General features: G+C 53.4%; 3 protein-coding genes across 3 annotated transcripts; 1 reads left to right on the forward strand and 2 right to left on the reverse strand.

Moving 5' to 3' along the window:
• Positions 1-1,739: 1,739 nt before the first annotated feature.
• TGME49_232320 (hypothetical protein) lies at positions 1,740-10,200 on the reverse strand (the record flags this gene model as incomplete). The annotated part of the gene is made up of 9 exons (XM_018780325.1): positions 1,740-1,839; positions 2,205-2,455; positions 2,969-3,338; positions 4,290-4,357; positions 4,546-5,326; positions 6,104-6,270; positions 6,587-7,612; positions 7,939-8,378; positions 8,970-10,200. The coding sequence occupies 9 exons, from the start codon at positions 10,198-10,200 to the stop codon at positions 1,740-1,742; spliced, it is 4,434 nt and encodes a 1,477-aa protein (XP_018636817.1).
• A 2,654-nt stretch (positions 10,201-12,854) lies between these two features.
• Positions 12,855-18,973, reverse strand: TGME49_232340 (protein phosphatase 2C domain-containing protein; the record flags this gene model as incomplete). Its single annotated transcript, XM_002368063.1, has 8 exons — positions 17,371-18,973; positions 16,629-16,847; positions 16,078-16,179; positions 15,191-15,631; positions 14,637-14,833; positions 13,716-13,791; positions 13,250-13,373; positions 12,855-13,018 (listed from the first exon to the last, which is right to left on the reverse strand). The coding sequence occupies exons 1-8, from the start codon at positions 17,686-17,688 to the stop codon at positions 12,855-12,857; spliced, it is 1,641 nt and encodes a 546-aa protein (XP_002368104.1). The 5' UTR covers positions 17,689-18,973.
• A 2,817-nt stretch (positions 18,974-21,790) lies between these two features.
• Positions 21,791-24,514, forward strand: LDH1 (lactate dehydrogenase LDH1). The gene is made up of 2 exons (XM_002368064.1): positions 21,791-22,073; positions 22,612-24,514. The coding sequence occupies exons 1-2, from the start codon at positions 21,944-21,946 to the stop codon at positions 23,469-23,471; spliced, it is 990 nt and encodes a 329-aa protein (XP_002368105.1). The 5' UTR covers positions 21,791-21,943; the 3' UTR covers positions 23,472-24,514.
• Positions 24,515-25,990: the final 1,476 nt, after the last annotated feature.

A 25,990-nucleotide genomic window follows, 5' to 3' on the forward strand; every position in this document is an offset into this window, starting at 1 on the left:
CTCGTCTGTCAACGATCCGTGTCTCCCGAGCTGACGGCGAGCCGGGACGTAACGCACTGCGTCGGCAGGCACTCGCGAGCCGACGCCGGTGTCCGGGACAGAGAAAGCAGCACTTGACAAGTCCGAGAAACAGCAAAGTCTCTGACGAACTCGAACTAAAAAGGAGCAAGAAGTCGAGGGAAAGACGCACTAGCCAGAATTGCACCCGTTCCAGCCTGGACGGGTCACTCCGACAATCGCGCGTGTGCATGCGCGTTGCGCCTTTTCTTGCCCTGGGTCACCGACAAAGCACGTGGTTTTTCTACTGCTTCAAGTACAGCCGCTGCGAAATGACAAGAAGGAAATGTTTCTTCTGTTTGTGTCGCCGCTTGGACAGAACATCCGCCCGAAAGTGACTCTGACCGAAGGGATTTCCGTTCCAACGCAGGAAACGCGACGAGTTCTCCCAAAAAGCAGACCGCTGCCCAGTGTGGACGTAGACTGTATTTACATACTGTATATGGCGTGTAAAGATACAGTGTATTTGTATACATAATGCACAGGAAACGCCTCACACAGAACGAGTGCATGCTCTTTCAAGGTGCACACATCGCATCATTCTTCAGGAGTCCGCGCTGGGGTTCAACCCTGTGTTTAGTTCGTTCACATTAAGTTCAACACGGACAAGTCGTGGTGTTTCTGTCGGTTACGGACCTGATGCCGCGTGTCAAGTACCTTGTTTCTCGTCACTTACCTCAATGTGCATATATACGTATTTATCTAGTTATAAGGTTTCGGATAAACTGTTTCGGTGTGGCTGGACCCACATGAAACTACTTCCGTACATTCAGAATATTTGCCCTCCGGGCGCGGGGGGGGGGGGGTGGCGCTGACGCCGCGTTAAAAGTGCCAAGCTGTAACAGTTTGCTCGTCGAGTTTTAGCACCTCTGTGGAGACGACTCGCGTTCTCTGCAATGACAGAAGTACCGTCTTTGGCTTTTCACGGGTTTCTCCACTTCCTTCTGACACTGCCTCATAGGCTAGCGGTGGTCCAGGAGCCGCGAGTTCACACTCGCATTTGCTTTGCATCAGAACGGGGGCGCCGTAAACGTGTCTTCCAGTTCTTAGGTACAGAGACATACGGTGTATTGACACCTCGTGACACAAAAAGAGTCCCAGGTTTCCACGCTGTTGTGTTTTCTTCCTTCTCTCTGTGGGGAGAAGACGGCATTTGCGGCGAGAATGGAATCTCGTCTTCTCCATGTCTCTCTCTATGCCTACAGTGAAGACGGGAAAATCACACATCGCCGATGTCTTTCCCTGTCTCTCCGAGTTTACCTAGAAATGTACGTACGGGTTATTAGTTGCATTTACAGCTGTAGACATGAAGAGAGACACTGGGCCTTGTAAACTGTTTCGCGTTCCTTCGCTGGTGAGACACCAAGAAGACACTCGCTTTTTACATAAAAGAAATACAAAAAGTGTATCTCCACGCCTGCACAGCACATTCTCACACAAACAGGTGGCGTTTCTCGAGCGAGTCTAAGCTTTTTTCCGAAGAAACTGACGGAATTCGTTTCTCCTCGTGTCCTCTTGCGAGAGACAGAGAAAGTAGTCGGGAGTCACACGCAATATCTGAGGTCCTAGAGGGTCTCGGTTTGCTCGACAAACGCTTGCAACCGCCTCTGCACAGAGCCGGCATCGCTGAACAACTTGCGCCGAATTAAAAGCGACGCCATGTAGCTTGCGAGCTGTTTCGATCACACGAGCGGCGAGGTCTCGGCTGCACAGCTCCTCGTAGTGTCTGCCTTCGAATCACCTGCGCAAGTGCACTGCGATGCCTCGAAGCAGAGCGGAGAGCTGCAGAGACACAAAAAAATTAAGAAAGAGCGAAACTGCCTCTTCCTCTTCCTCAGCGCTTACACCGGCACCTCGACTTGCACCGTGCACCGGTGAGCTCTCGTCTTTCTTCTGCACCTCTCGGCCACCCTGGCTCGACCTGTCCATCAAGCAAAGGGAAGCACTTCGCAAAGTCGCCCCTACTCAAACATATATATATATATATATATATATATAGATAGATAGATACATATATACTATACATATATATATATATATATATGTATATGTATACATATACATATCTCTTGTAGTGAATGCGGACGCATATGAGTAAGTACGTCTTTTTGAGCAAGCATGCACGTAAAAACAAATGCGGAACGCACCAGAATAACTCTCCCGTTTCTGCTTCCCGAAGGTTCCCAGGGGCGGCGCGACACCCGCGGCAGGAGCGCCACCAGCGCGTGCAGTCCTCCGCTGTATGTACACCAGGCCGGTCCCGAGCGTCTCCGACGGCTGTTTCCGGTGTTTCGTGATCTTCCTTCCAGGGGGAAAGAGACGAATCAGCGGCGGACGAGGAGGGAGACAGAAGTTCGCAAGGGAGAGGCGCGGAAGACGGAGGGGCGAAATCCACGCTCTAAACGCAAAGCAGAAGCCCCCGGGGAAAACGCATCAGACTGATATGTATGCTCAGGGACGCGTCGACACACACACATACATAGATGTATGTATACATATGTATATATATGTATATATATGTATATATGTATATACATATATATGTATATATATGTATATATATATGTATATATATATGTATATACATGCAAATACGTATGTATGTACATATGCATGTGCAAGAGTGTGCCTACATCGGTACTCGAACACATCTACATGTGCACTTGTACGAAGTTCGAAACCGATCTGAGAAGCATTCTGACAGTCGTGCGTCAGGGGAAGAGTCTCCTCCTTGGTTGGTCTGTCGACGTTAACTCTAGCGTTCAAAGAAAGCCTGTGCGTTTTCGTGAGTCCTGTCTCTTCTGAAAGCGCCGCGCATGCGTGCTGGCGTATCTGTTTCCCTTTCCCTCTGCTCCTGAAGAGCGAAACGAGCACAGCGGCGACAAGGAATTCGTTCCTTCCCTTCACTCACCTCGAGCACATAGTCGACATGGCCTGCATGGCGTTCTGACGCTTCTCGGTTGATTGACAGATACACGATACGCCGCCCTCCTCCCCCCACAGTCGCCGCAACTGGGACTGTCTCTCCGGCTCTCCCTCGCCCGCTGTTTCCTCTCTCGCCGCCGCCATCTTCTCTCTCTCGGCCTCTGTCTCCTTCTCTTCTGTCGCGGCAGGTATTTCTCCTGTTGCCTCCTGCAGGCTCTCTGTCTTCCGTCGATTGTTCTGCGGGAGAGTCTCTCGCCTCTGCGCACCGCAGAGCAGCGTCTGAGAAGCGGAAGGCCGGCGCGGGGAACTGGGACAGACACACCCCAGACCGCAGGTCGAAGGCGCGCGAGAAGTCGCTGCACACCACAGAGATACTCGAAGATTTTTTCAGTGACACCGAGTGCGACTCACCCATCTCAACCGTGTGTCTGGACCTAAGGCAATCGAGCGTCCGCTGTTTCGTTTCAACGTCGTGACTATGCTCTCTGAGAATCAAGAAACCTCGTCACCACTGCACTCAAGAGTTCCAGTAGCTGCAGAGACTGGGAAACCCTCGAGTGTGTCTCCGACACAGGGAGGACATCTTGAGAAGAACAAGAAGATGGACAACATCCCGGTCGCAGGCGAGAGACAGAAGGAGTGAAGAAAGCGTCCCTTTTTTCGCGCGGCTGGCAGGAGGAAGAACAAGCGCCTGAGACTGAGCCGGAACGCGACGCGAAAAAACACACGAGAGAGACCATCGGAAAAAGAACGAAGGCCCCCGAAACGGAACATGTTGAGAGGAAGGACACGAAGGCAGAAGCACACAGCGAACGACCAGAGACAACTGACTTCCTGAAAGAAAGCGACGGAGAGAAAACAGGAGTACGCCTGCGAAACGGGACCCAGGAACAAAGTCATCCCTAGTTCACTGCTGAAAGAAAAGAGAAGCATTTGTCAGAAAGCTCTCTTGTCACGCTGGCAAACCCTGTGAAAGCGCTGCACAGCCACCAAGTGCATGCACAGCTGATCTCAATGCATGTGTGCCTTCACTCGTCTTCCTCAGAGAGATACGACAGACAGTCTCCACACATACACTGAATTAGGGCATACATACATATGCATATATATACACAAATACATACATATATATACACAAATATATATGTATATATATATACACAAATACATATATATGTATATATATATCTGTATACAGATGTATATAGATATATATATGTGCGGAGCTGCAGTGACACCAAAGCATGCATATGCACGTTAAGTATAAACCAACAGCACATGCATGTCCTTTTTTAGCGGAGACGCACTGTGTGGCGACGAGGATGCCCGCATCGAGAAAAAGAGCAAGGCTGTCGACCCGCCAGCCGTCCATGCACTGAAAAAAACACAAGAGCAAAACTTCCAAGAGTGAGAAAGAAAGTGAAAGAGAAGAGGGGAGAAGAGAGAGGCAAGAGCAGGAGGAGCGTCGAACGAAAGCTTAAGTGCACTTGCAGCAAACTGCTTTTTTCCTGTTTGCAGAGGCTACGTCCGACGCAGCCAAACTTCACTTTCGCCGTTGCTCACTTCTCCATTGATGCACCACAGCACCTCGAAGGAAAACTCGCTCTCCTCCTCTCCGACTTCTCCACTGCCTCGGAATCGGCTGCAGGCGCCCTGTGCCGGCGCATGCCAAGGCGCGCGCGAGACATTCCTCTGACCTCCCTCAGCATACACACAAGACGAAGACGTAGAAGGAGAAGAGGAAGACGGAGAGGAGTAGAGAAAGGGAGCTTGCCTGTGTCCGACAGGCTGGCGAGCAGGTGAGTTCTTGTGGGGGCGAGGAGTTCGATGGAGCATCCCGACGAGGAGGGCGCCAGCCGAGCAGCCAACAGCCACCAAGAGCGTGCGAGGCGAAACGACGGAGACAGAAGAGGAGGGGGACCAGGAGGTCGAAGCGGGAGACGCACACGCGACAGAAGAAGAGACAGCAGAGGGAGAAGAGGAAGAACGCGTGGAAGAACTTCTGTGAACGGGATGAGGAGACTGCGCAGGAAGGGTGAGGGAGCCAGAGGAGGAGACATCTGCCTTCGGAGTCGAGGCCAAAGACGAGGAGGGAGACGAGGAGGGAGAGGAAAACAGCGAGGCAGAGAGGACAGAGAAGTCTGTCGCGTCTGAGTCAGAGGAAGGCGAGTGCGAAGACGCCCAGTCGTCTGTCGTCGCGCGCCTGGACTCACTGGAAAGACTGCTTCTCCGCTCTCTCTCCTTGGCCACTGGCGACGCCCCGAAGTCCGGCAACGCCAAAGGCGGCAGCGGATGCAGAGGCGCAACTGGAGAGACCGCGAGCGCGGAAAAGCCTCCAAACTCTCTGCTCAACAGCGCAGTCCAGACACAAAGTTGCGGAACTGAGAAGCAAGCAAGCGACTCCCTTTCCACTGACCTCCCAAGCTCTCTCGCCAGTTGCTCCCTCAACACTTCCCCCCCCCCCACAAACGGAGATGCAAGTCCCCTTTAACCCCCTCTACTCACGTGTGCATGCATGCATGCATACAAACAATTATACATATAGAGAGCTATAGAGAGATAGAAAGAGATAGAAAGATAGAGATAGAAAGAGATGGATAGAAATAGATAGCTCGACAGATAGATAGATAGCAATAGATAGAGAGGTAGCTATAGAGAGATAGATTTAGATAGACAGATAGATATAGATAGAGAGGTAGATATATAGAGAGATAGATATAGAGAGATATAGACAGATGGATATAGATAGATAGATAGACAAAGAGATAGATAGATAGATAGATGTAGATAGATATAGATAGATAGATATAGATAGACAGATAGATATAGATAGATACGCGTGTATGTTTACGTGCAGATCCTTCTCTATATTGATGTTTCCTCCCTGCCATTTTGAGCTTTTCGCTCTTCGATCGAACTCTCTGTCGACCGCAGGACCTAAATCATCAAGAATCTCTTGCTGCTCTTCTCCCTCTGGTTCTCCGATTCCTGTGCCTTTTTTGTCCTCTTCTCCGTCTTCTCTGCTTCTGTTCGTTTTCTCCCGCTCTTCTCCTTCTTGTTCTCATTTTCTCTTCCTCCTCTCCCCTTCCACTTCTTCTCTTTTCTTCTTCTGGGGACTTACGCGGCGAGTCCTGGCAGGGCCTCAAGGTTCGTGTGCCAGTCTGTCGCATTTTCTGCCCTTCGCGAGTCGCGCGGAAGTGACGAGGAGCTCTGCTGTCTCTTCTCACGCGCCAGCCGCGTGATGTGGAGTTCGAGACTTTCGCTGGGCGACCAGAGCAAGAGGTCCTCCTAAAAACAAGAACGAGAGAGGACTCGAACTGAAAAAAGTTCACACATGAAAGAGATCGTCACAGACAGGAGACACGGTCCCTCTAAAGTAAGGGCCGAGGGGGACGACGAGGAGATTCCTGCAGCGCAGGGAGAGAAATGCACATGGCTCACCTACCAGGATGACGGCAAATCGGATCGACCACTGAAGCGAAGAAAAAGAGAGACGACAACCCCACAAACAGGTTGTACAGCGCGTCTCAAGAAGAAGGACAGAAGACGACTTAACCAGAGTGAGGTCACACCACGGAAACCTTTCCAGACACAGCTTGCGTACCACAAGGGCGCCCACCGCACACCCCCACCGGCCTGCGATGCGGTATTGTTTACGACCAAGAACCATCAGCAGGCGATCCTCTTCTTCTCTCTCTGCTGTTTCCTCTCCTGCTGCTTCTTTTCTCTCTCCTGCTTGTTCTCTGTTGTCGCCCTCTTCTTCTCGTCCTCTGTCTTCTTCTTGTTCTGCTCGCGTCAGCTCCTTCAGTTCGCGGTGGCGCCCTCCCTTGTCTACGTTTGACTTTCTTCCGTCGCGGAGGCGAAGCAGACGGTCTGGTGCGTCTGGCGTCGGAGGCTGCTCTGTCTTCCCGCCTCTCCGGTGTCTGTACAGCCCGTGAATGCGCCAAAACACGACAGTGTACAGCCTCTTCTTCCTGATTTTCATTTCTCTCTGCTCTTGCTCCGTCGCCCTCCTCCACACGCTCTCCTCTCCTCCCCGCGCAGCAACTTCCCGAGGTTCTTCGGCGAAAGCTTCCTCCTCTTCGCTCTCTTCTTCTCTCTCTTCTTCTTCCTCTGCTGGAGCATTTGGACGCGGTGTCTGGTAGCAGTGTCTCTGCATGGCGACGATGAACTGGTCGTTGCTCCAGAGGTGCCACGAGCTCGGGAGTTGGCCAGCGAGTTTTAGCGACTCGCAGATTTCCCTCTGCGCCTCTTCGTCCTCTCCGTTTCGCTCGGATGAGAACGCGTTGGAAGGCAGAGGCTGAGCGTCCGAAGCCGCGAACGGCGAGAAAGGAGACGCTGTCTTCACGCCGCCTCTTGGCGGCACAGCGAGGAGAACCTGCCGGCCGTCGCGGGCGCTGTAGAGGTCTAGGCGGAACCAGCAGAGACTGTCGCGGCCTCTCTGAGGCGCACACCACCCGAGAAGGAAGACGACAGACTCTAAGCGACGCGGCGGCGGAGATGACGAGCGAGAAGCAGTGGGCGCAGCAGACAGAGAGAGCGAGAGGAAGTCTGCCGCAGAGGCGCTGGCGACGAAGGGTGGAAACAACTCCGAGACGATAGACAGAGAGGGGAGACGGAAGAGCGAGACCTGCGGACAGCGGAAGTCCCCGGGAAGAAGAGAACGCCTTCACAGTCGAACGGCTCTGAAACGCAGCAGAGACGAGGAGCGACTCCGAAAACGCAGAACGCGCAGACGTCGAAGCCGCACGAACCAGGAGGGAAGAGGAAGAGAAAAGATTCAAGAGCGAGACGAGAGAAGAACGAACAGAGACAAGATCGAGACAAGAAAGGCAGAGAGGAAGCGCGAGGTGAAGGGAAGAATGCAGTCCCAGAAAACGAGGTCCTCGTCACCGCAAACCGAAGCGAAAGCGAGAGAGAGTCGCCTTCTCGACTCACAGTCCTCAAACTTCTTACCTTGGTTCCTCTGTGCAGAACGAGACGCGTCTCCCCCAGACAGAGAAGAGGAGGGCAATGCTCGCTCTCAATTGTCGCGCAAAGGGCGGCCCTGTCTCTTTGTTCTCTCCGCGGGACATCCTCGTCTGCCGGCTTCCCACCGCAAGAGGATGCATGCAAAGGCAACGAAGAGTACGCGACGAGTACGGGGTCCTCGCACTCCGCTCTGAACGCTTCAGTCTCCTCGCGGCGCCACAAGGCCGAAACGCGGTCGAGACGAGGCGTCTGCAGAGACACCAGGGACTCCGAACTGCCACAACCTGCGGCAGAAGAGAGCGAGGAAGAAGAAGGAGACAGAGAGGGAGAAGAAGTTGAGAGAGAGGAAGAGGAAGAAGGAAGACGCCAGAGACTCAAGAGGGGATGAGCAACAGAGTTTGTGAGGACGAGGACGAGCCAGGTGCCTGAAGAAGAAGGCGCGGGCAGAGACAAGCGCTGTCAGTCTGGAAGAGAGAGAACATGTTTCGAATGGCAACGAACGAAGGAGAGACACAGCAAGAAGAACGTAAGCTGCTCAGGTCTTCCGCATGCATGTGCAACGGCCCTCTTGCACTTTTAGTAAACCAAACAAAGCAGCAGATTCACACGAAAAGCGCAAACCCGCGAGCACACCAATCCATAATTTGACACACACGCATGCATCCATATCCAGAGCGTCCTCTGTGGGTATCCATAGACAGATATAGACATATATATATATATACATACATGCATATACGTATATATATATATATATATGCATATATATATGTATAAATATAAATATATATAGATATTATATGTGTAAGCGTATTTCTTCAACTAGAAAGGTATGTATGAAGCTGAGTTCAAGTGTTCATGATTGTACATACATGTAAGCCTACATATGCACATATACATGCGTATATATGTGCGAGCTGTGAGTGGAAGTTGAAACGTGAAGGGAGCCATTCTCAACGTCGAACATCATTTTGTGTTCCAAACGCGAATGTTTTTTGCGTTTCTCCCTCGCGTACCCGATGAGGAGAGGAGGAGAGAAGCGTCTGGCGGGGGGGCGCGGCTTTGGACCCGTTCCGGTATCTCTGTTGAGCGGGTCCTTTCCCGCGGGTGTCCGTTCTTCGGGAGTCGTCTGGAGTCCTCTTTTTTTCTTGAAGAAAAATACTCCGACAAAGGACGTGAACGACAAGCATTCGCGTGCATAGGAAACGCGCCTGCTCGCCGCGAAAAACGGCGCCAGTGGAATTCCAAGTTGCGGACGTAGCAGCAGAGCGAGTAGGGTGTATAGGGTGTACGTACACCTGTCCCCGGGGTGCCTGCAGGGTGTTCAAAGGCGACGAGAACGGAGGACGGAGGTCGACTGGACAGTCTTTCGGACTCTGTCTCTCCTCGCTGACGAGTTGCAGACGTCCTGTCCACATCTGCGACCGCCAGGCGAGCGACAGGACTCTGCGCTCTCGCCGCAGACGCCGCGCTAGCCGCGGCCTCCCTGAGGTATACATACACCTCGACTTGGTTGGCAGGCGAGTAGTCAGTCTGGGTGGATCTATCCGGGGGGCGAACTCCCGGAGATCTCCTGCATCTGTCGCCATCGTTCGCTTCTTCTCCACCTGGGTCTTCTCTGTGGCGATCGACAAAGTCTTCGCACTCTTTTGTGTCTCCCGTCGAGGGGAGGTTCCCCGGCTGCTGTCTCCACCCTTTGGGCCGCGCAGGAGAGGACACCGCGCCTCTCCTTCCTTGCCCTTCCTCTCCCTGGGGCCGCGCGGCAGCAGCTTCAGTATCACCTTCTTCCCAGTGCCTCTTCGAGGATAACGGCGGCGAGACGAGAGACAGCTGAGAGGCGGGCGCGAGGGCGCCTGCAGCGGCGGAAGGACAGAAAGCCGCGACCGAAGAAGGGAGGAAGAAGTGCGGAAGGGGAAGCGTCAGAGTCCACGAGGCAGCTGAAGCGTCGGAGAGAAGACGCAGAAGAGGTCGCGACGCGAGACTCAGAGGCGCCAGTGGACAGAGAGTTGTGAAGGGAGATGCAGGGGAGAAACTCTGGCGATCCAGAGAAGAGGAGGGAAGAAACGAGTGATGCGAAAGATGAGAGTGCGAAGAGGGAGGCACAGCGGGTGTTGAGAGAGAAGAAACAGAGGGAAGAGAGGGCGCAGAGGGGGCTTGTGACGTTTGAGAGCTGTGAAGAAAAAGATGAATAAGAATCAAGATCTCGTCACCAGCGGCAGAAAGAAAGGAGACGAGGTCACCCGCCATGTTTTCGCCATTTGAATGACAGTTTTCTCGAATCCGCGCCCCCAGCTTCTCGACTCTTCAACTACGACCTACAGAGGTCCGCACAGAGCCTTCGAGTGTACATGCACCCAAGTCTTTTGAGTCCAAGCCTGCACACACCTGGGTCTTTTGAGTGTCTTGTATCTATAGCCTCGTTCCTGGGCGAGGACCATGCGAGACATCGGCTTTTCTGTCTCGCCGGCAAGCAAAGGGCAGCAATTAGGCCGCTCTTACTGCTGAGTGGCTCTCGCAGGCAAGCACTTTCAGAAAAAAACGAGGAAAAGATGGAAGAGACACCCCGGGATGAGACAGAAAGCGAGGAAGGCTCGTCCGCGAGCTGGACCTCGCCAGACAAGATCCGTGCACTCTTGAATCTCCCTTTGCAAACAGACTTTTCTCGGTTTTCAGGGAAAGGCGACGAGAAAGAATTCGTTTTGAAACTCCAGAATCCGCAGCAGAGTCGAAAGAAAGCGAAATGGCAGTAGGACCCCTGCCAACATTTACACACCTGTATACGTATTTATCCATGCGCACACAGTTCGCTCTAGCTAGCCACGGCACTTTGGCATCGATGCCGCGTGCATGTGCGGAAAAAACGACTTTGCCTGAAATCCGCCCCGCATCAGCAGGCATCCAGTGTAATAGTGAGGCGGAAATTGCGTTTTCTGCAGTTAAAAAGCGAAATCTCGATGTCCGCGGTTGCAGTTTTCTCCAACACCCCCCTGCAGCCTCACATGCACGGCTTTGCCTCATCTCACCCGCCGTTCACCCTGTCTTTGGCTCCAAGGACTGACGTCCTGACAGCGAGGACAAGCGTGAAGCAGACATCCCGTGTGAATCAGCTGGGATGTGCGACGGCCGCAGCGACAACCGGACTACAAAAGAAAAGCGAAATTCATCGTCGGGGATGTTCCGCCACGTACAAAGCTGCAGCGCCTTAACACTCACAACCTCCTCGGTGAAAAGTCACTCAAGAACAAAAGACTTTCCGCACCAGCGCAGCAAAAACCTTGAGCGCTCCAGCGTCCAGTTCATCACCTGCCGGGCTCCGGAGGAGGAAAGAGGTTCAGTGCTTCAGGGAAATTATCTGTCGCGCCGTCCGCACCAAAACTTCTGCGGCGTCCACATGCATGCACTCAAACCGAACCGCCAGAGTGCGGCCTAGACCGTAAAACCCCATATCGTACATATATATATATATATATATATATATGTATAATCGTACATATATGTATATATGTATAGAAAACGTTATTTTATACCCTGCATCATGCATGTGCATGAATATGTGTATATATACCTAAATATGTAGAGTGTTTTGTTCTAAACACTGAACCCTGTGTGTCGTCAGTTGTGGTGAACTGAAGCATGTTTTTGCGATTTGCTTTCGAACTGTGGGATGTTTGCCAGGGGCTTCGTCGACTCCTGTGCGGCGTTTTGACTGAAGATAAACAGTGTGGGATTCCTGAGTTCTCCAACCTTTGCTCTGACAAAGTCGAAAATGTTGGCGAGTCTGCACATCTGCTCGTCGCCTCGCCCCGCAGGACGACAGGCTGGACGCGTCCGCAGTCGCTCGCGCGTCTCCGTTTGCCTCCGTTTGCCTCGTTTCTGGTCGTTTTCTCTCTTTTCTTTGCGAGCATTTCCCGGGCATGTGGAGGTCAGTTGTGGAAGATGCACGCAAGAGGCGCGAGCGGCGAGGCGCATCCCGTCGCCACTCGAAAGATCACACGTGCGTGAAGACGACAGGAAACACACCCCTGGTGACTCCACCTTCTCTCCCGCGCGCCCCGCTCTCCGCTGCACCCTTTGCAAGCAAAAAAGTAAAAAACAAGCGCGTCGAAGAGAGGCGTGAACAAGACAAGGCACCGCTCTCCAGGAGAGCGGCGCCTCCAGAAACGTCGCCAGAGAGAAGAGTGCGCACAAGAGCGCGCATGCGAAGACGCGGAGTCGCGAAACGAGAGAGAGAGAGAGAACGCAACGCATGCACGACTGAACAAGGTCCGTGCAAACAAGAGACAAGAAAAAGAAACAAAAAAATGAAGCAGCGTGCACAGAGTCTCTCGGCAGTCGCGAAAAAACGGTGCAGCTCCCGCCCGGCCGAGAACCTGGCGGCTGTGCGTTGTGTATGTACACTCCCCGTGCGCGGCGAGCTCGGAGGGAGACGACGATCCAGCGCGCGCGCGCTCCATCTGGAGACTTGCAGACTGAGGCAGACCGCCTCCCGGAGACGAACGGCGGACCGCAGTTCAGTGGACAGTTCGCCAGGACCCGCACTCGCGACCGCTTCTCGGCCGTCTTCGCCGAAGCACCCCAGGCAACCAAGAAACAGATCGTCACCTTGACCGGCGTGACGGGACAGCCTGAGACAACGCGACCAGACAGTCCAGCGCTTGACAAAAAGAGAGGGAGGAGTCTCGCGCGTCTCTCCCCCACAGCAGCCGACGACCGACCTGCTGCCTGTGCGGTCGAGAACCTGCAGGTCGTCTGCGGTGCAAGTTCAGCGCACCTGCATCGCGTTCCGGGGACCGGCCACAAACCGGAAACTTGTTCCTCGCGAAAGGTTCCGGCGCACCTACACCCGAGCGAGCTGGTGTCTCGCCGCGTCGCTTCCTCTCCCCTTTGCGGCGTTTCCCCCCTCACTCGTCGTTGTCCGACTCGAACTGGTTCTCGTCGCGCCCCAGATACTTGTCTTCGCATCCTCCGTACAAAGTGATGCGTGCATCGGCCGTCGCCGTCGCCGCGCTCTTCAGACAGGACGAGAGCTCGACGATCAGGCAAGTCATGTTGTCGCACCCGTGACCTGCGGGACAAACATGCATGCAAGCACCCAGACACGAAACGCAGAGACCCGCTGAAAAACACCGTCTCCTCCTCCGCATGCAAATACACGTGCATACTCATATATATATATATATATATATATATGGGTGTGCATGTATGTATGTGTACATGTATATATAAATGTTTATTATGAGTGTATGAAATACATATTCGGAGAGAGGACAGAGTCTTTAAGAAGAGGTGAGTTTACCTTCTGACTGGAGGGGGTCTTCTGCGAGGCACTCGTCGCAGAGATCTTCGCAGACTTGCTTCAGAGTCGCGGAAGTCACGTTTCCTGCGGCTTGCAACTTCTCGCGGACAAAGTCCACTGCTTCCTGAAAGAATAGTTGAGCGAACACAGGGACTCGGTCAAACATGCGGACCACTAAGAGAGGGAGATTCTCTCCTGAGTCATGAGGCAACGAGAAACCGAGAAACGTCCGGACACAGCCTCTCTTGAATCCTTCAAAACCCACGGTTTCGCTGGAAAAACGTCTCTTCTAAATCCTGAAAAGTTAAAAAAACGTTCAAGCGGGCAAAAAAGACTTCCCAGACCTGACACGACGCCACCCCTGTGACGAAAATGATACTTTGACGCAAAAGAAAAAAAAAGACTTCGACGCAAAAAAAGAAAAAGAGGTCGAACGCTGAGACCAAACTTTTGACGAACGCCTCACCTGGTTACTCTTCCCATCCCAGATGCCGTCGCACGCGATGATGACGAACTCGTCCTCAGGAGTAATTCTCGTGATGCTGCACACACACACACACCAAAACATGCAGCAACATCACCCATTTAAAGCAAAAATTATGACCACGCATTCGCCTAAATACAGTGACATATATATATATGTAAATATATAAATATATATAAATATATTCATCTATTTAAGTACATGCATAAACAGAAAACACACAAGTATGCATGCATGGATGAGCATGTGTACACACGCACATGGATACTCAACAATACATACACCTATGTATATATATATATATATATATATATATGAATCGACGCCATATATATATATATATATGTATATATATATATAAATAGACGTCTTGGGATTCTCGAGAATGGGGCGGGAGATCTGGTGTACGAAGACACGCTTTCCGCGATGCTGTGATTCAGCAGCAGGCGGATTGGCGTGAGCATGTCTCGTCGAGTTGAGCTCAAGATCGCAGGTTCCCAGATCCCTCGAAGTCGAAGGCTCCTGCACTCTCGCATCCTGTGTTTCCTACGAAACTCGCGTCGAAGAAAGCAGTGGGGACTTGCGCACAGGCACTCAGCTTTCGCAGCTGAGAAAGGAATCAAAAGCGCAGACCTGCATCTTCTGTGAAGTCTACGAATCTCTCCACATGCTGCACAGCTCTTTTGGAAACTCGCTGGCGGACATGCACATGCTCGAGCTCGAAACGAGTGACGACACCAGATTTATTTCAGCAACTTCTGCGGGAACCTGCGCAGTTCTGTCCAGCGCTGTGAGCCTCGCTAGACGAGCATGACAACATCAGTAGTCTCTGTGGGAGTCTGGACGCAAGTGTAAACTGCTACTCTCGCGAGCTGCGACTCGCCAGCTCCAGCGTTCCCTCACCGAACGTCGGGGAAGGCAGTGATGCGTTGCGCCTTGGCAGGCAACTCTTTCGTCTGTTTGTAAAAAAGGTCTCCCACAGCTCGAGACAAGTTCAGGTTTCCATCGACGCGGCCGTTCGTCACGTAGCCGCCTGCTGCAACGATTCTCTTCTTCTCGTCGGGATTCGTCGGCTTGTGGTCATGGGACAGTGGGAACGCCTGCGCAGAAAGTGAAGTTTCAAGTGTAACTTTCTGAGCAGAGACGAAGCTCTGAGAAGAAGCCTTTTGAATGGAAATGCATACAGATCTTCAACTGGAACCAATCTCAAGCGCTTCTGCAAAGACCCTCTTCCTCGCAAGTCTCTTGCAAGAAATTAGAGACAAAAGGCCGGGGGCAAGCACGGCTGCGAAATCTCGGCAAACAGAACCTCTCGACTTTACTCTCCCTTCTGCAGTGTGATGAGAAAGTAGACATTTACATAGACTGACAGATATCGTCCCCTCTGAAGTAGAAGACATGTTTTCACATGTACAAATGGGATGTGTGTACTTGTTTTCTGCGGAGAAAAAGATTACCTTTCCACCTCGGCAGATGACACCTCTGGAGTCTCCGGCATTTGCAGTGATAATGACAGGGTCTTCTCCGCCGACGACGAGGACGACGACGGCGGTGGCACCGGAGCCTTCTGGGGTGCTCGGATGGGCAAACAGCGGCCGTTCTCCAGCTTTGTCTTCTTCCTCTTTCTCGGTTTCCTCTTCTTTCTCTTTCTCTGTGTCCTTCTCTTCCTCGCTCTCAGGCTTCTTCTCCGAGTCTTCCTCTTCGATCTTCGTGCTGTTCAGACGCGTCAGCTTAACTGTCTCTGCCTCAGCAGTTCTCTTCTCCTCTCCGTTGACAGCCCCAGACGCCTCTTCCTTCGCCGCTGCTTCCTTCTCTGTCTCGTCCTGTCCGTCTCCCTCTGCTTTCTCGCGAGAGGCGCCTTCCCCGTCCTCTTCGTCTTCACTGGTTCGCGGCACAAACTGAAAAAAGAAACAGAGAGAAGTCCCAGTGCATGCGCCTCTCAACAGCGAATTCGGGGAGCGGACTCCAGCCCAACGACGGCGAGACGCGCGCATTCACACCTCGAGAAGAAGAGTGGAGAGGAGACCGGTCACGCGTCGTCACAGAACGGGTGATTCGCAGCTTCGTTTGCGGAGACTTTCTCACGCATGCAGTTCCGGCTCTCGCGCAGAAGCCCCCAACAGACAGTCACGAAAGGACCGAACTTCCTCCCTGCAGCGGCAGAAAAACAGGGTGAACCTGTCGCGAGAAGACGCAGACGTCTCTCGCAGAGAGGATGGTTCTCAGTTCGCGAACACTCACGACACCCGGCATTCTTCACGAATGAGTCACCGCTGAGAACGCGTCTGCTCTGGAGTGATCCCCGGAAAAAGCTGTGCATGCATGCAACCCCCCGCGCTCGCACCTGGAGGTACTTTTGCCCGTCCATCTCGACTAGACGCACGTCGCCTCCGTCGTTCAAGTACCTCTGGATGTACGTTTCGTTGTCGCGCTGCTCCAGTTGGCCCTGAGAAAAAACCGGAAAGACAAAACGTTTCCACCTTTCCAGAGACAAAGCCGCAGTTGCCGTTTGAGCTCTCCGCTCACAGATCTTCCGATTTCTGGTTGAGCGCCGACTCTTTGTCTCGCAGTTCGCAGCCGAAAACTTTCGCGAAGACGACGGGAGAAAAGAGAGAAGAAAGACCGACGCAACCGAGGCGAGAAGAGCTCCGCAACAACGCTCTCTCGCCTCTTCGTTGCGCCTGTCTCCTTCAAACGGACCCCACAAGAAAGCGAGTCCAGAGTGCATGAGGCGACATCGTACGGGAACAAGACCCGAGAAGGACGGCGACAGCAACGCGAGGGACCTAGGGACGAAGGAGACAGACAGAAAAGTGCAGCGGCAAAGCAGGAGAAAAAGGAGAAGCGAGGAGAAAACATGGAAAACGGAGATGAGAAAAGAGACGTCGGGGGTACCTGTTCAAAGTACTTCTTTAGTTCCTGTCGATTATCCTCTCTCTTCATCTGTTCGTCGACGTCGAGGAAACTTTGCTGGAGTGCCTCGCAGAGGACGGCGTTTCTCAGGCTGAAGATGCTTTCATCCGGCAGTTGTCGAGACAGCGACTCGGCGAGACCTGCCGGAGAGACGCCTTTCTTCGCGTCTGCTTCGATTTGCTCCAGACGATCCAGAAACACCTGGAAAGAAAAGCAAGCTCCTCTGCCGCACAGCTTCAGACGAAAACATCACAGAACCTCTTTGCACAGGAGAGCAGAAGACGCTCGTCTTCCGATACAGAGGAAAAAGAAGAGATCGAACGGACTTTTCCTCGAGACGAGACCTTGAGCGCCGATCACCGGCCAACCTCCGAGGCTCGCCACTCGAGACGTACGTCGAGAGGGGGTGCGCAGACGGCGGAGAAGTTGAGACGCACGAGAACGCGAAGCAACACAGCGGGACGCGACAGGCAACGAAGAATGAAGACGAAGGGTGACAAAAAGGAAAGAGAGGAGAAAGCGAGGAGAAGCACAGAACCGAGGCTCCCGAGAGTCGTCGCGCCCCCACCCCGGGTCTCTCGGGAGACCTCTGCTTTGTCTCGCTTTGCACCAGCAGAGCGTCCATCGGCCGCCAGCCTCTTCCACTGCGCATCCCCGAAAACGGACTTCGTTCTCCCTCTGGACGCGTCGTTTCGGAGTCGGCCTCCTCTGTGTATGTTCGTACCTTGGTGTAGTGATCTGAAACCCAGCAGCTGACGGCGTTGCTCGCATGGCCGTCGAAAACGGCGTAAAGCGACATGTCTTGCGCGAAAGCCGGCAGCGCCTCTTTGCTTTCTCGAGACCCGGACTGTGCAAGTTCCTCGAGAGTCTTGGCGGCCGCAGGCGAAGCAGTCCGAAGAGACGGCGTCGCGATGTGAGCGTCTTCCATCGTCTGTCGCCATCCCTGCATCGAGGCGGCACCGAAGCAGGTGATCGTGCGACCCTCTTCTCCACCTTCTTCCGAGACCTTCTGGGTCTTAGGTTTCGCCAGATACGCTCCCATCTTCGCGCAGCCTTTGAAAGCGCGGAGACGTCCGAGGAACTCTCGCTCGGCGGTGATCACGCAGATGCAGGGTGTACACAGACACCGTCTGAGGCGCGGAGCGGGAGGAGAGCGCGGAGAGGAGACTGCGACGGAAGATGTCAGGCGGGAGACAGAGACCGTTCCGAAAAGAGAACGGCGGCGGACGAACTGAAGAACACCCAGGCGGGAGAACTGACTTCAGAGAAACGACGAGTTTGCTGACGGGGAAGAGACGGGGGAACAAAAGGTTCGGTGGAAGCTGATGCGAGTGGCGCTCAACGCTTGGGTTCCGCGAGACAGGCGAAACGGCATGAAGCCTGCAGGGCGTTGAGCCGCCAAAAGGACAGCAAAAAACCGGAGAGAACTCAGAGGCTCTGAAGTCGCAAGTCTTTTTCTCCAGGAAGGAACGCGCAGAGACGCGGTGGAAGCGGAAAGGCCAGGTCCTAGGCGACTGGGGACTGTTTACCGGAAACAAGAAAAGAGTTTGACCTTCCCCGCGGAGTCAGTTCGGGAGAGGCCGCGAAACAGAGACAACGCGCGCCACCGAAAAACAGATCGCGTTCTGACAAAAACGTGGAACGGCGAGTTTCTCTCTCAGATCGTCGGCGCTCGGAGAAGTCTCCGTGCTCAGATAGTCACGGTTCCGCACACGAGTCGGCAGCCGACGCAAACCACGCGTTCCTCCTCTCAAGGGCAGATGATCCCGGGCTGCAAAGGCGGGCGTTTCCCTCTACAAATTCACGGGGAACGCGAGGGGCGGGACCGTCCGCAGAACGAACGGAGCGGAGGCAGAAAAATGCAGAGAAACTAGGACGGACGGGAGCGCCCTGGGCTGTGTAGATGGGGCGGGCGCACGGTGGGAGTTCTGGAGAGAGCGACTGGCTGCGAAAAGGCGATTCCCGAGAGAAACCCCCGAAAAAGTCTGGGAACTGGAACGCGCGACGGACAGGGGGAGGAGTTTGTCGCCTGCAGAGAACGCAAGAAAAGGGCCGACGAAGGGAGACCGGAATGAGGAACGGGGAGACAAGAGAACGGGGAAACAGGAGAAAAGGCGAAGACAAGCCAGCGCGGTCCCTACGCTCTCGCGGAGGGTCGAACGAAAACGGGAAAAAGATGTTCGCCAGGTTTCGTAGAAGCGCGAGAACCAGGCGCGGGGAAAAGAGTTCTGGGAAGGGCAGCACGAAAGTGCGATTGTGGAAAGAACGCGGTGCCGCAGAAAACACGGATCAACCGGGAAAACGCTCTGTCGCACGTGGTGATTTTACACGACCTTTTTGCCCCGGCGCTCCGGGAAGTTCAGGGCTTTCCGGGACGGCCAGGAACCCCCGAACACGCCGCCGAGAGGGGAAGACAAGAAGACGGTACAGCATAAGGCTTTTTCGCGATGCAACCGCATCTCCCCCTCTTGAACAAGGCCGCACGCTGGACGTTACCCCCCGTTTTAATTGGAAAACGATTGTCGTCGCGTTGCCCCTATCCCTATGTTAGCCGAAGTCGCAGTCCTCGCGTCGTTTCGCTCTCCTTCCGCACAAACTCAGACCCCTGAAAGGCGCCCGAAAAATCGAGACACCGGGAAAAAAACCTCTTCCGCGACATTTCCCTGAATATCAGACAGACCAAGCCGGTTTGTGCAGGAATTCATGCGGTACAATTATCCCACCACCCTTCTACCCGCTGTAGGAGGGTCGCCACACGGACTTGTGCGTCGCTCCTAACAAAGGGGCGGAAACAGCCTTTCTGCCGGGCTTCGACGGAGAAAGGTTACGTTTTCGACGTCTTCCGGGCAACTTTTCCACTTTCGAGTGTCTCTGTAGTTGGGAGACTGTGGGGGAAGGTACGTTTTTGGGGGGGAGACGGTAAATCCAGGTAGTTTGACGCAGCAGCCGTGTAGGCCTGAGGGGAGGGTGTGCCACACAGAGGAACCTGAAGCAGAGAAGGGAGCAGAAACTCGAAGGGACGCGGAAGACTAAATCTGGAGCACATGATCGTGAATTGCCGTACAGCTGATACAGCTGTGTCAGAGGGGACGATCCAGCAATGCCCGCTCCGGCACACTCGGGAAATCGACACAAGCTAAACAGGAAAGGCGGAAATCTGGACGGATTACGTCTTAGTCCGCAGATTGTACTTCGAAGATGCACTCCATCTATCTGAAAAGCGTAGGTTGCGAAATTCTGCCCGCCTCTAGATTGCGTCTGGGAATTTGCAGTCCACTTCGTTACCCCCTGTGCAAACACCGTCCCACTCACACTGAACAACGCAGAAACGTCACGGGCAGCGCATTCGTCGGTCGTATTCTGCTAGGCTGTTAAACGGTTGAACAGGAGGTCCATCGGATTTGTCCTGTCAGTAAACGCGGAAAGACTTGTTACTGACGACAGAGCCCCCGTAATTCGCAGGCGAACCGTCTAAGGCAAGGATCGAACATGCTTCGCTAAGCAGAGAAGAACCGAATCGATATTCACCGTAGTAGCCGTACACATGCACTATGCACGTTGAACGACAAAGTTTCTCAATCACATTTTGTGCTCTGGGCGATCCACTGTATCGTGGAAGCTCCGGCAGAACGTTACTTCGATAGTCACGACAACCACCGAAGATATCACTCCAACGAGGACTGACGTCTCTAACCATGTTGAAGAATGGACGTGGGTGGCTACCACTTTGCCTGTACGTCTTTCCTCCCATCCGACCTCTACCGCGCTTAGGATAGCGTCTGCAGTATGTTACAGAAGCTGCTGCAACTTTGGATTGATGACAGAACACCGTGCAGGTGTGTACGCTCGAAGAGCGAAAAGTCTGGACTTTCCACCATCATTGTCATCTACTCTTAGAACTGCTGATGTCCGAATACGATGGAGTTGATGAAGGAGTCCGCGTACAGAAACACCGTGCAGCGCACAAGAGGGGAGCGGACAATGTGAGAAGTAGTCATCAATACGCGTTCTTCCTCGATTCAGGCAGTCTCCCTAGCACCTCGTGCACACTTCTCAAAACGCAATCTACGTTTACCGGGAGGAAATAAAAGGAAAGAGGCAGGAAGCTGTCGCCTGTCCAGCGTAGCAATCACTGGAAACAACCGAGAGCGCTGGATACTACTGCCGAAAAGTGTGTCTTGCTCTAGCTGAGTACTCGGGAATCGGACAGTCAAAACTTCCCCAAAAATGGATCCTTTTCTTTTCGAGTCTACGTCACGATTGTGACACACGCCACTCTGCAGGCGTGATTTCTGATCTGCAGTGCCCTGTGAACAACTCATTCGCGCTCTGTCCTAACCACCTCTTCCCTACCCAGCAAACTCGTTGAGTAGCGTTCTGCTCTCTGATCGCGCCATGGATCCCTGGTCCCTACGTTCCACCCATTCACCAGAGTTCTTTGAATCTTCAAAATGAAGTCAACAAACGACGCAAAGCACAGTGTAACAGTGAATCGGACGGTCCGCCCTCGGAAGCAACTCTTTCAGAATGTAGCGAGGGGCCTCCGATCCGACTCGAGATGTGTCAGCATACAGAGTCACCCCGTTTGTTGAAATGCCGTAGGTACAGATTAACAGAATACATACGCAATGTATAGTATGCCGTGGATCTCTAAATCTCTACCCGAGGGCCTGCTGTGCGAATGTGTCGCGTCGTTTAAAACTGAACGTGGAAACCGTTTTCGTGCGATCCCAGTTACTCGGCGGCGTCTGAAGTGTGTCCCTCTTCTCCACTTCAAGACTGGGACGGGAACGAGAGTTGGACGACCACTGGAAGCGGGCGCTCGAATTTTCTAAAGTTGGCCTCGGGTGTTCGTCCGGTATCTCGCAGCAGATGACGCAGCACTCCCCGCTGTTTAAGGAACTGGAATCTTGAACTGTGCCCCTCTAACATCGCACCGTCTCTGCGCACCGTCGCTGTTCCGCGACTCCCGTCAGAGCGATATCGCGTTGCGTCACGTCATCGTTATTCGGTTTTTGTTCGGGAAAATGGCAGCAGCGGGACGAACACACTGGGTAGTGTCCACGCCGCTTCCGTCCCACCTGCGAAGGTGCGTCCACCACAACTCACGCGACTAGGTGCTGCGGCTGCGAATTCGCGTTCCCACACTCGACCAGATTTTTTTGATTTTCGATTTCCAAACGCGATTTATTCCAATCCGCCTTGTAGCAGACTAACCGGTGCACTTTTGCACGTGTACGCAAGACAGCTTCGCAGACAACATCTGGCAGCCTCCCGCTCATTTTTAGTCAGCAAAAATGGCACCCGCACTTGTGCAGAGGAGAAAGAAGGTGGCCATGATTGGCTCTGGCATGATTGGTGGCACTATGGGCTACCTGTGCGCTCTCCGTGAGCTCGCTGACGTCGTTCTCTACGATGTTGTCAAAGGTACGACCTCCTTGCCGCAATTGCCACGATTCTCCTTTTGCGTTCCGATTGCCCTTGTGTGTGCGGTGGACATCCGGTCAAGATCGTGCTCCTCGGCTTGCATGTAGCTGTTTTACGGTGCAAACTGAAATCGGAGCGACCAGCGATTTAGCTAGAATTCTGCTGTTTTGCGGTCGATTCGTGCGACGCGGAGGCAGAGGGAACCCGTACCCACCAGGGTCTGGCACGCCTTCGGTGTTTTCGTTTTCTTACGTCGCTGTTACACGGTTATGCTAGACGCGGAGAGTTGTGACCCGCGTGCATGTTTCCTCTGAATGATGCAGGTCGTACCGTACCCATTTCCGGTGTGTTACGGGACCGTATTTTTTGTGTTTCCGGCTTGCTTCCGCGAGCGACCCGCTGTTTATGATGACGTCTCAGCTCGGGGAGTTCCCTTTTTGACACGGTGTGTCGTGAAATATCGTTCTTTTTAATGTGTACCCTGAGTGTGTAGCTTGGACGTTTATCATTTATGCCTCTTGATTTGCTGTGTTTGCAGGTATGCCCGAGGGTAAGGCTCTTGACCTGAGCCATGTGACCTCCGTGGTCGACACCAACGTTTCCGTCCGTGCTGAGTACTCTTACGAGGCCGCGCTCACCGGTGCGGACTGCGTTATCGTTACCGCCGGTCTGACCAAGGTGCCGGGCAAGCCCGACTCCGAGTGGAGCCGAAACGATCTGCTCCCGTTCAACTCGAAGATCATTCGCGAGATCGGTCAGAACATCAAGAAGTACTGCCCCAAGACCTTCATCATCGTGGTCACCAACCCGCTGGACTGCATGGTCAAGGTCATGTGCGAGGCCTCTGGCGTCCCGACCAACATGATCTGCGGTATGGCCTGCATGCTCGACTCTGGTCGCTTCCGCCGATACGTCGCCGACGCGCTGTCTGTCTCTCCCCGCGACGTCCAGGCCACCGTCATCGGCACACACGGCGACTGCATGGTCCCGCTTGTCCGGTACATTACCGTGAACGGCTACCCGATCCAGAAGTTCATCAAGGACGGCGTAGTCACGGAGAAGCAGCTCGAGGAGATCGCTGAGCACACCAAAGTGTCTGGCGGCGAGATCGTCCGCTTCCTCGGCCAGGGTTCCGCTTACTACGCCCCCGCCGCATCCGCTGTCGCCATGGCAACATCCTTCTTGAACGACGAAAAGCGCGTCATCCCGTGCAGTGTGTACTGCAACGGAGAGTACGGCTTGAAGGACATGTTCATTGGTCTCCCGGCCGTCATTGGAGGCGCCGGCATCGAGCGCGTCATCGAGCTCGAGCTGAACGAGGAGGAGAAGAAGCAGTTCCAGAAGTCCGTCGACGACGTCATGGCGCTCAACAAGGCGGTTGCTGCTCTTCAGGCGTAAGCGTTGGCAAAACAGGAGCGGAATGCCACTTTACTGCGCGGGGCCCATGATTTATACACGCGTTTGCAACGGAAGCGAAAAGACGGTTCCGGTTCGCACCACGCGCTCGTCCCGAAAAAGGGAAGTCGCGGCGCTGTCGGTCAACGCTGTGCGGGTTGCAGGTGCGTGCTTAAGCATCACAAAGTGGCAGAGCCATTTTGTCCAGGGAAGTAGCGTCTCAAACAGGTGAACGCGTGCAAGCATGAGAGGCATCCGTCGCTGCGTTCGCTCACATATCCGAAGGCAACAGATTTTGGTCGGCAAAAGCCTCTGCACAACCGTGGCAAGATGATGGAAACAGTTCGTGTTTGGACAGCAACCGCGTTCGCTCTCACTCAAAACCCTGTAGTCGAGAGGGGTGTCGCATGACTTGGCTTTTGTGGGAGTGCCCAAATCGTCTGTGTTCGAGGTGAAGATCACATGTCCGCTGCAGTACTGAAAAACACTTGGTGCGCAGAGGCGAGCGATAGGTGCGCTGACTTTTTTTTTGTTTGTTCAAGGAAGGCATCTTTTTTTTTTTACCGGTTGTCCACTGTCATGTCGAAAACGTAGTCCGTGTGAAGTGGTTGGTCCCCTGTTGTCCTTTGTCTAGCCGCGCGTGTCTCATGGAGCATTTTTCAACGTTGCTTCAAACGAATGCTGGTTTCTCGAGTGCACCTGCACCGAAAGCTGCGGGAAATTCAAAATCTTTCCCGACAATGCGGAGCCGTACGAAAGCCGACGTGGGTTATTTGGCCCATGATACATAGAGGAACTGGTGCTTTGAAGGCGCCCGTAGGCACCTAACACTTCAGATGGCCGTAGGGAAACTAAAACTTTTTGCTGTTTACCCCTTACCTACGAACTCGTGTGACTGCTGAACGCGTCCCCTTTGTTAGCAACAGTGCATCAGGGTGAGCAGTTCAATCCACCGAACCGTCCGGTTGGCGTAGGGAGCAATAGGATAACGGGGGCACGTCCTACTGGTTGTAGGCGGATGTTCGCGAGTCGCTGTTCTGGGTTTTATCGTTCAGCGGCGGTCAGGAAAAGTCAACTCCCTATGGGGGAAATTGTGATCAAGCTGGAGCCGAAAGGTCTCCGACAGCGCGCGCCGGGGAAGGGGAAAAGTCCCCCAAAAGCTCTGAAAAGGTCGGCCACAGGCTGCTCCACTCTCTCAAGAAGCTGCACCACAAAAAGTAGACAGAAGCGGAACGGAGAGGAAGCGAAACTGAGAGGCACGGATCATCCCACGAGGGATAAGGTGCAGAGCAGAGAAGCGCTGAGTTTCAGAAATGTAGGACCGCCGTGTTTCCCGTCTGCGTTGATCCCAGCTTGTAGCTACATCTCATACAGGACAAAAATGAAGTGCGAGGGCACTCTGTGCTCTCGATTTCTGGTGTGCATACACCGCGCCGAAGTCGTGGCGCTCGTGCAAGATTCGATGTGTATGTGCATCGTTCGTTGAATTTCGTCGGGCTCCCCTGAGTGGAGATTGCCCTAAACCCGTAGTGCTGCCAGCCAGTTCTCGAGAATACCCAAGTTCTTTGGCGATGCAGGAAGAGATTGAGAAACTATTTGTCGAAAGAGGTACTATTGGTTTTCGTGAGAAAACCGGTGTTTCGGCCTGTAGCACAGTAAGGGGATCCTTACCTTAAACTAAGTGCTGCTGCACAAAGTTCGAGCGGCGGACGTTCCAACGAAATCTGAGTTTGTACAATTCTCCCACGCGAGCGAACCGGTCGCAGGATCCTTTTACGATCCGTTTCGTACAGTTGGGACTCAGCGACGTTTCCCCAAGCTGGCGTCTCCTCAGGAACGGCCTAGCTTCACGCTCACTTGCCTGTAGATTGCCACATGGTAACCGGACAAGTAGTACCAGCTCCTGTAGAACCGATCAAAAAATTACCAGATGCACTAAGAAGCGAAGTCAGTTGGGAGACGAAGCACGTGCTGCGCGAGCATGTTTTAAACTGAATTGCTTTCTGCAGTAGCGTGGATGAGAGTGAAGTGTCACTCAATCATCATCCGAAAGTGATGGGGTACACCAACGCTTTGGGCAAGCCATGCCTCATAAGTAAGGAGTGAGTACTTTTCCGTGGATCAACAGTTTCGCAAGAATAGTCTGGCCAGCTTGACATTCAGCCTTCTCTGTGCCCCTGCCCTGAAATAAATAGCTGCAAACCACAGCTGCACGCCTACACAGGAAAGAGCAGTCTGCATGTAATATGCGGTGCAAAACTTATCTATTATTGACAAAATTGACTTTATCCATGCCGCAACAGTACGTCCCCGCCAAGCTTCACGCTTGTTCCGCGTTCTTCGATCAACAGTATTTCGATCCACTCAGTGGCGCTGGCTGCTGCGCACGGCTTATCGTCTAAGAGTGTCATTCAGAAACAAACGCTGCACGGGTGTTAGGGTTATTAGCGCTTGAGTACCAAAGATTTGGCAGTAACACGTATTGAAAATCCAGCGTCGGCGTTCTCATGTGGAATATACCG

The sequence above is a fragment of the Toxoplasma gondii genome, chromosome VIII, assembly GCF_000006565.2.
Source record: "Toxoplasma gondii ME49 chromosome VIII, whole genome shotgun sequence".
In the NCBI taxonomy this organism is placed as follows: Eukaryota; Apicomplexa; class Conoidasida; order Eucoccidiorida; family Sarcocystidae; genus Toxoplasma; species Toxoplasma gondii.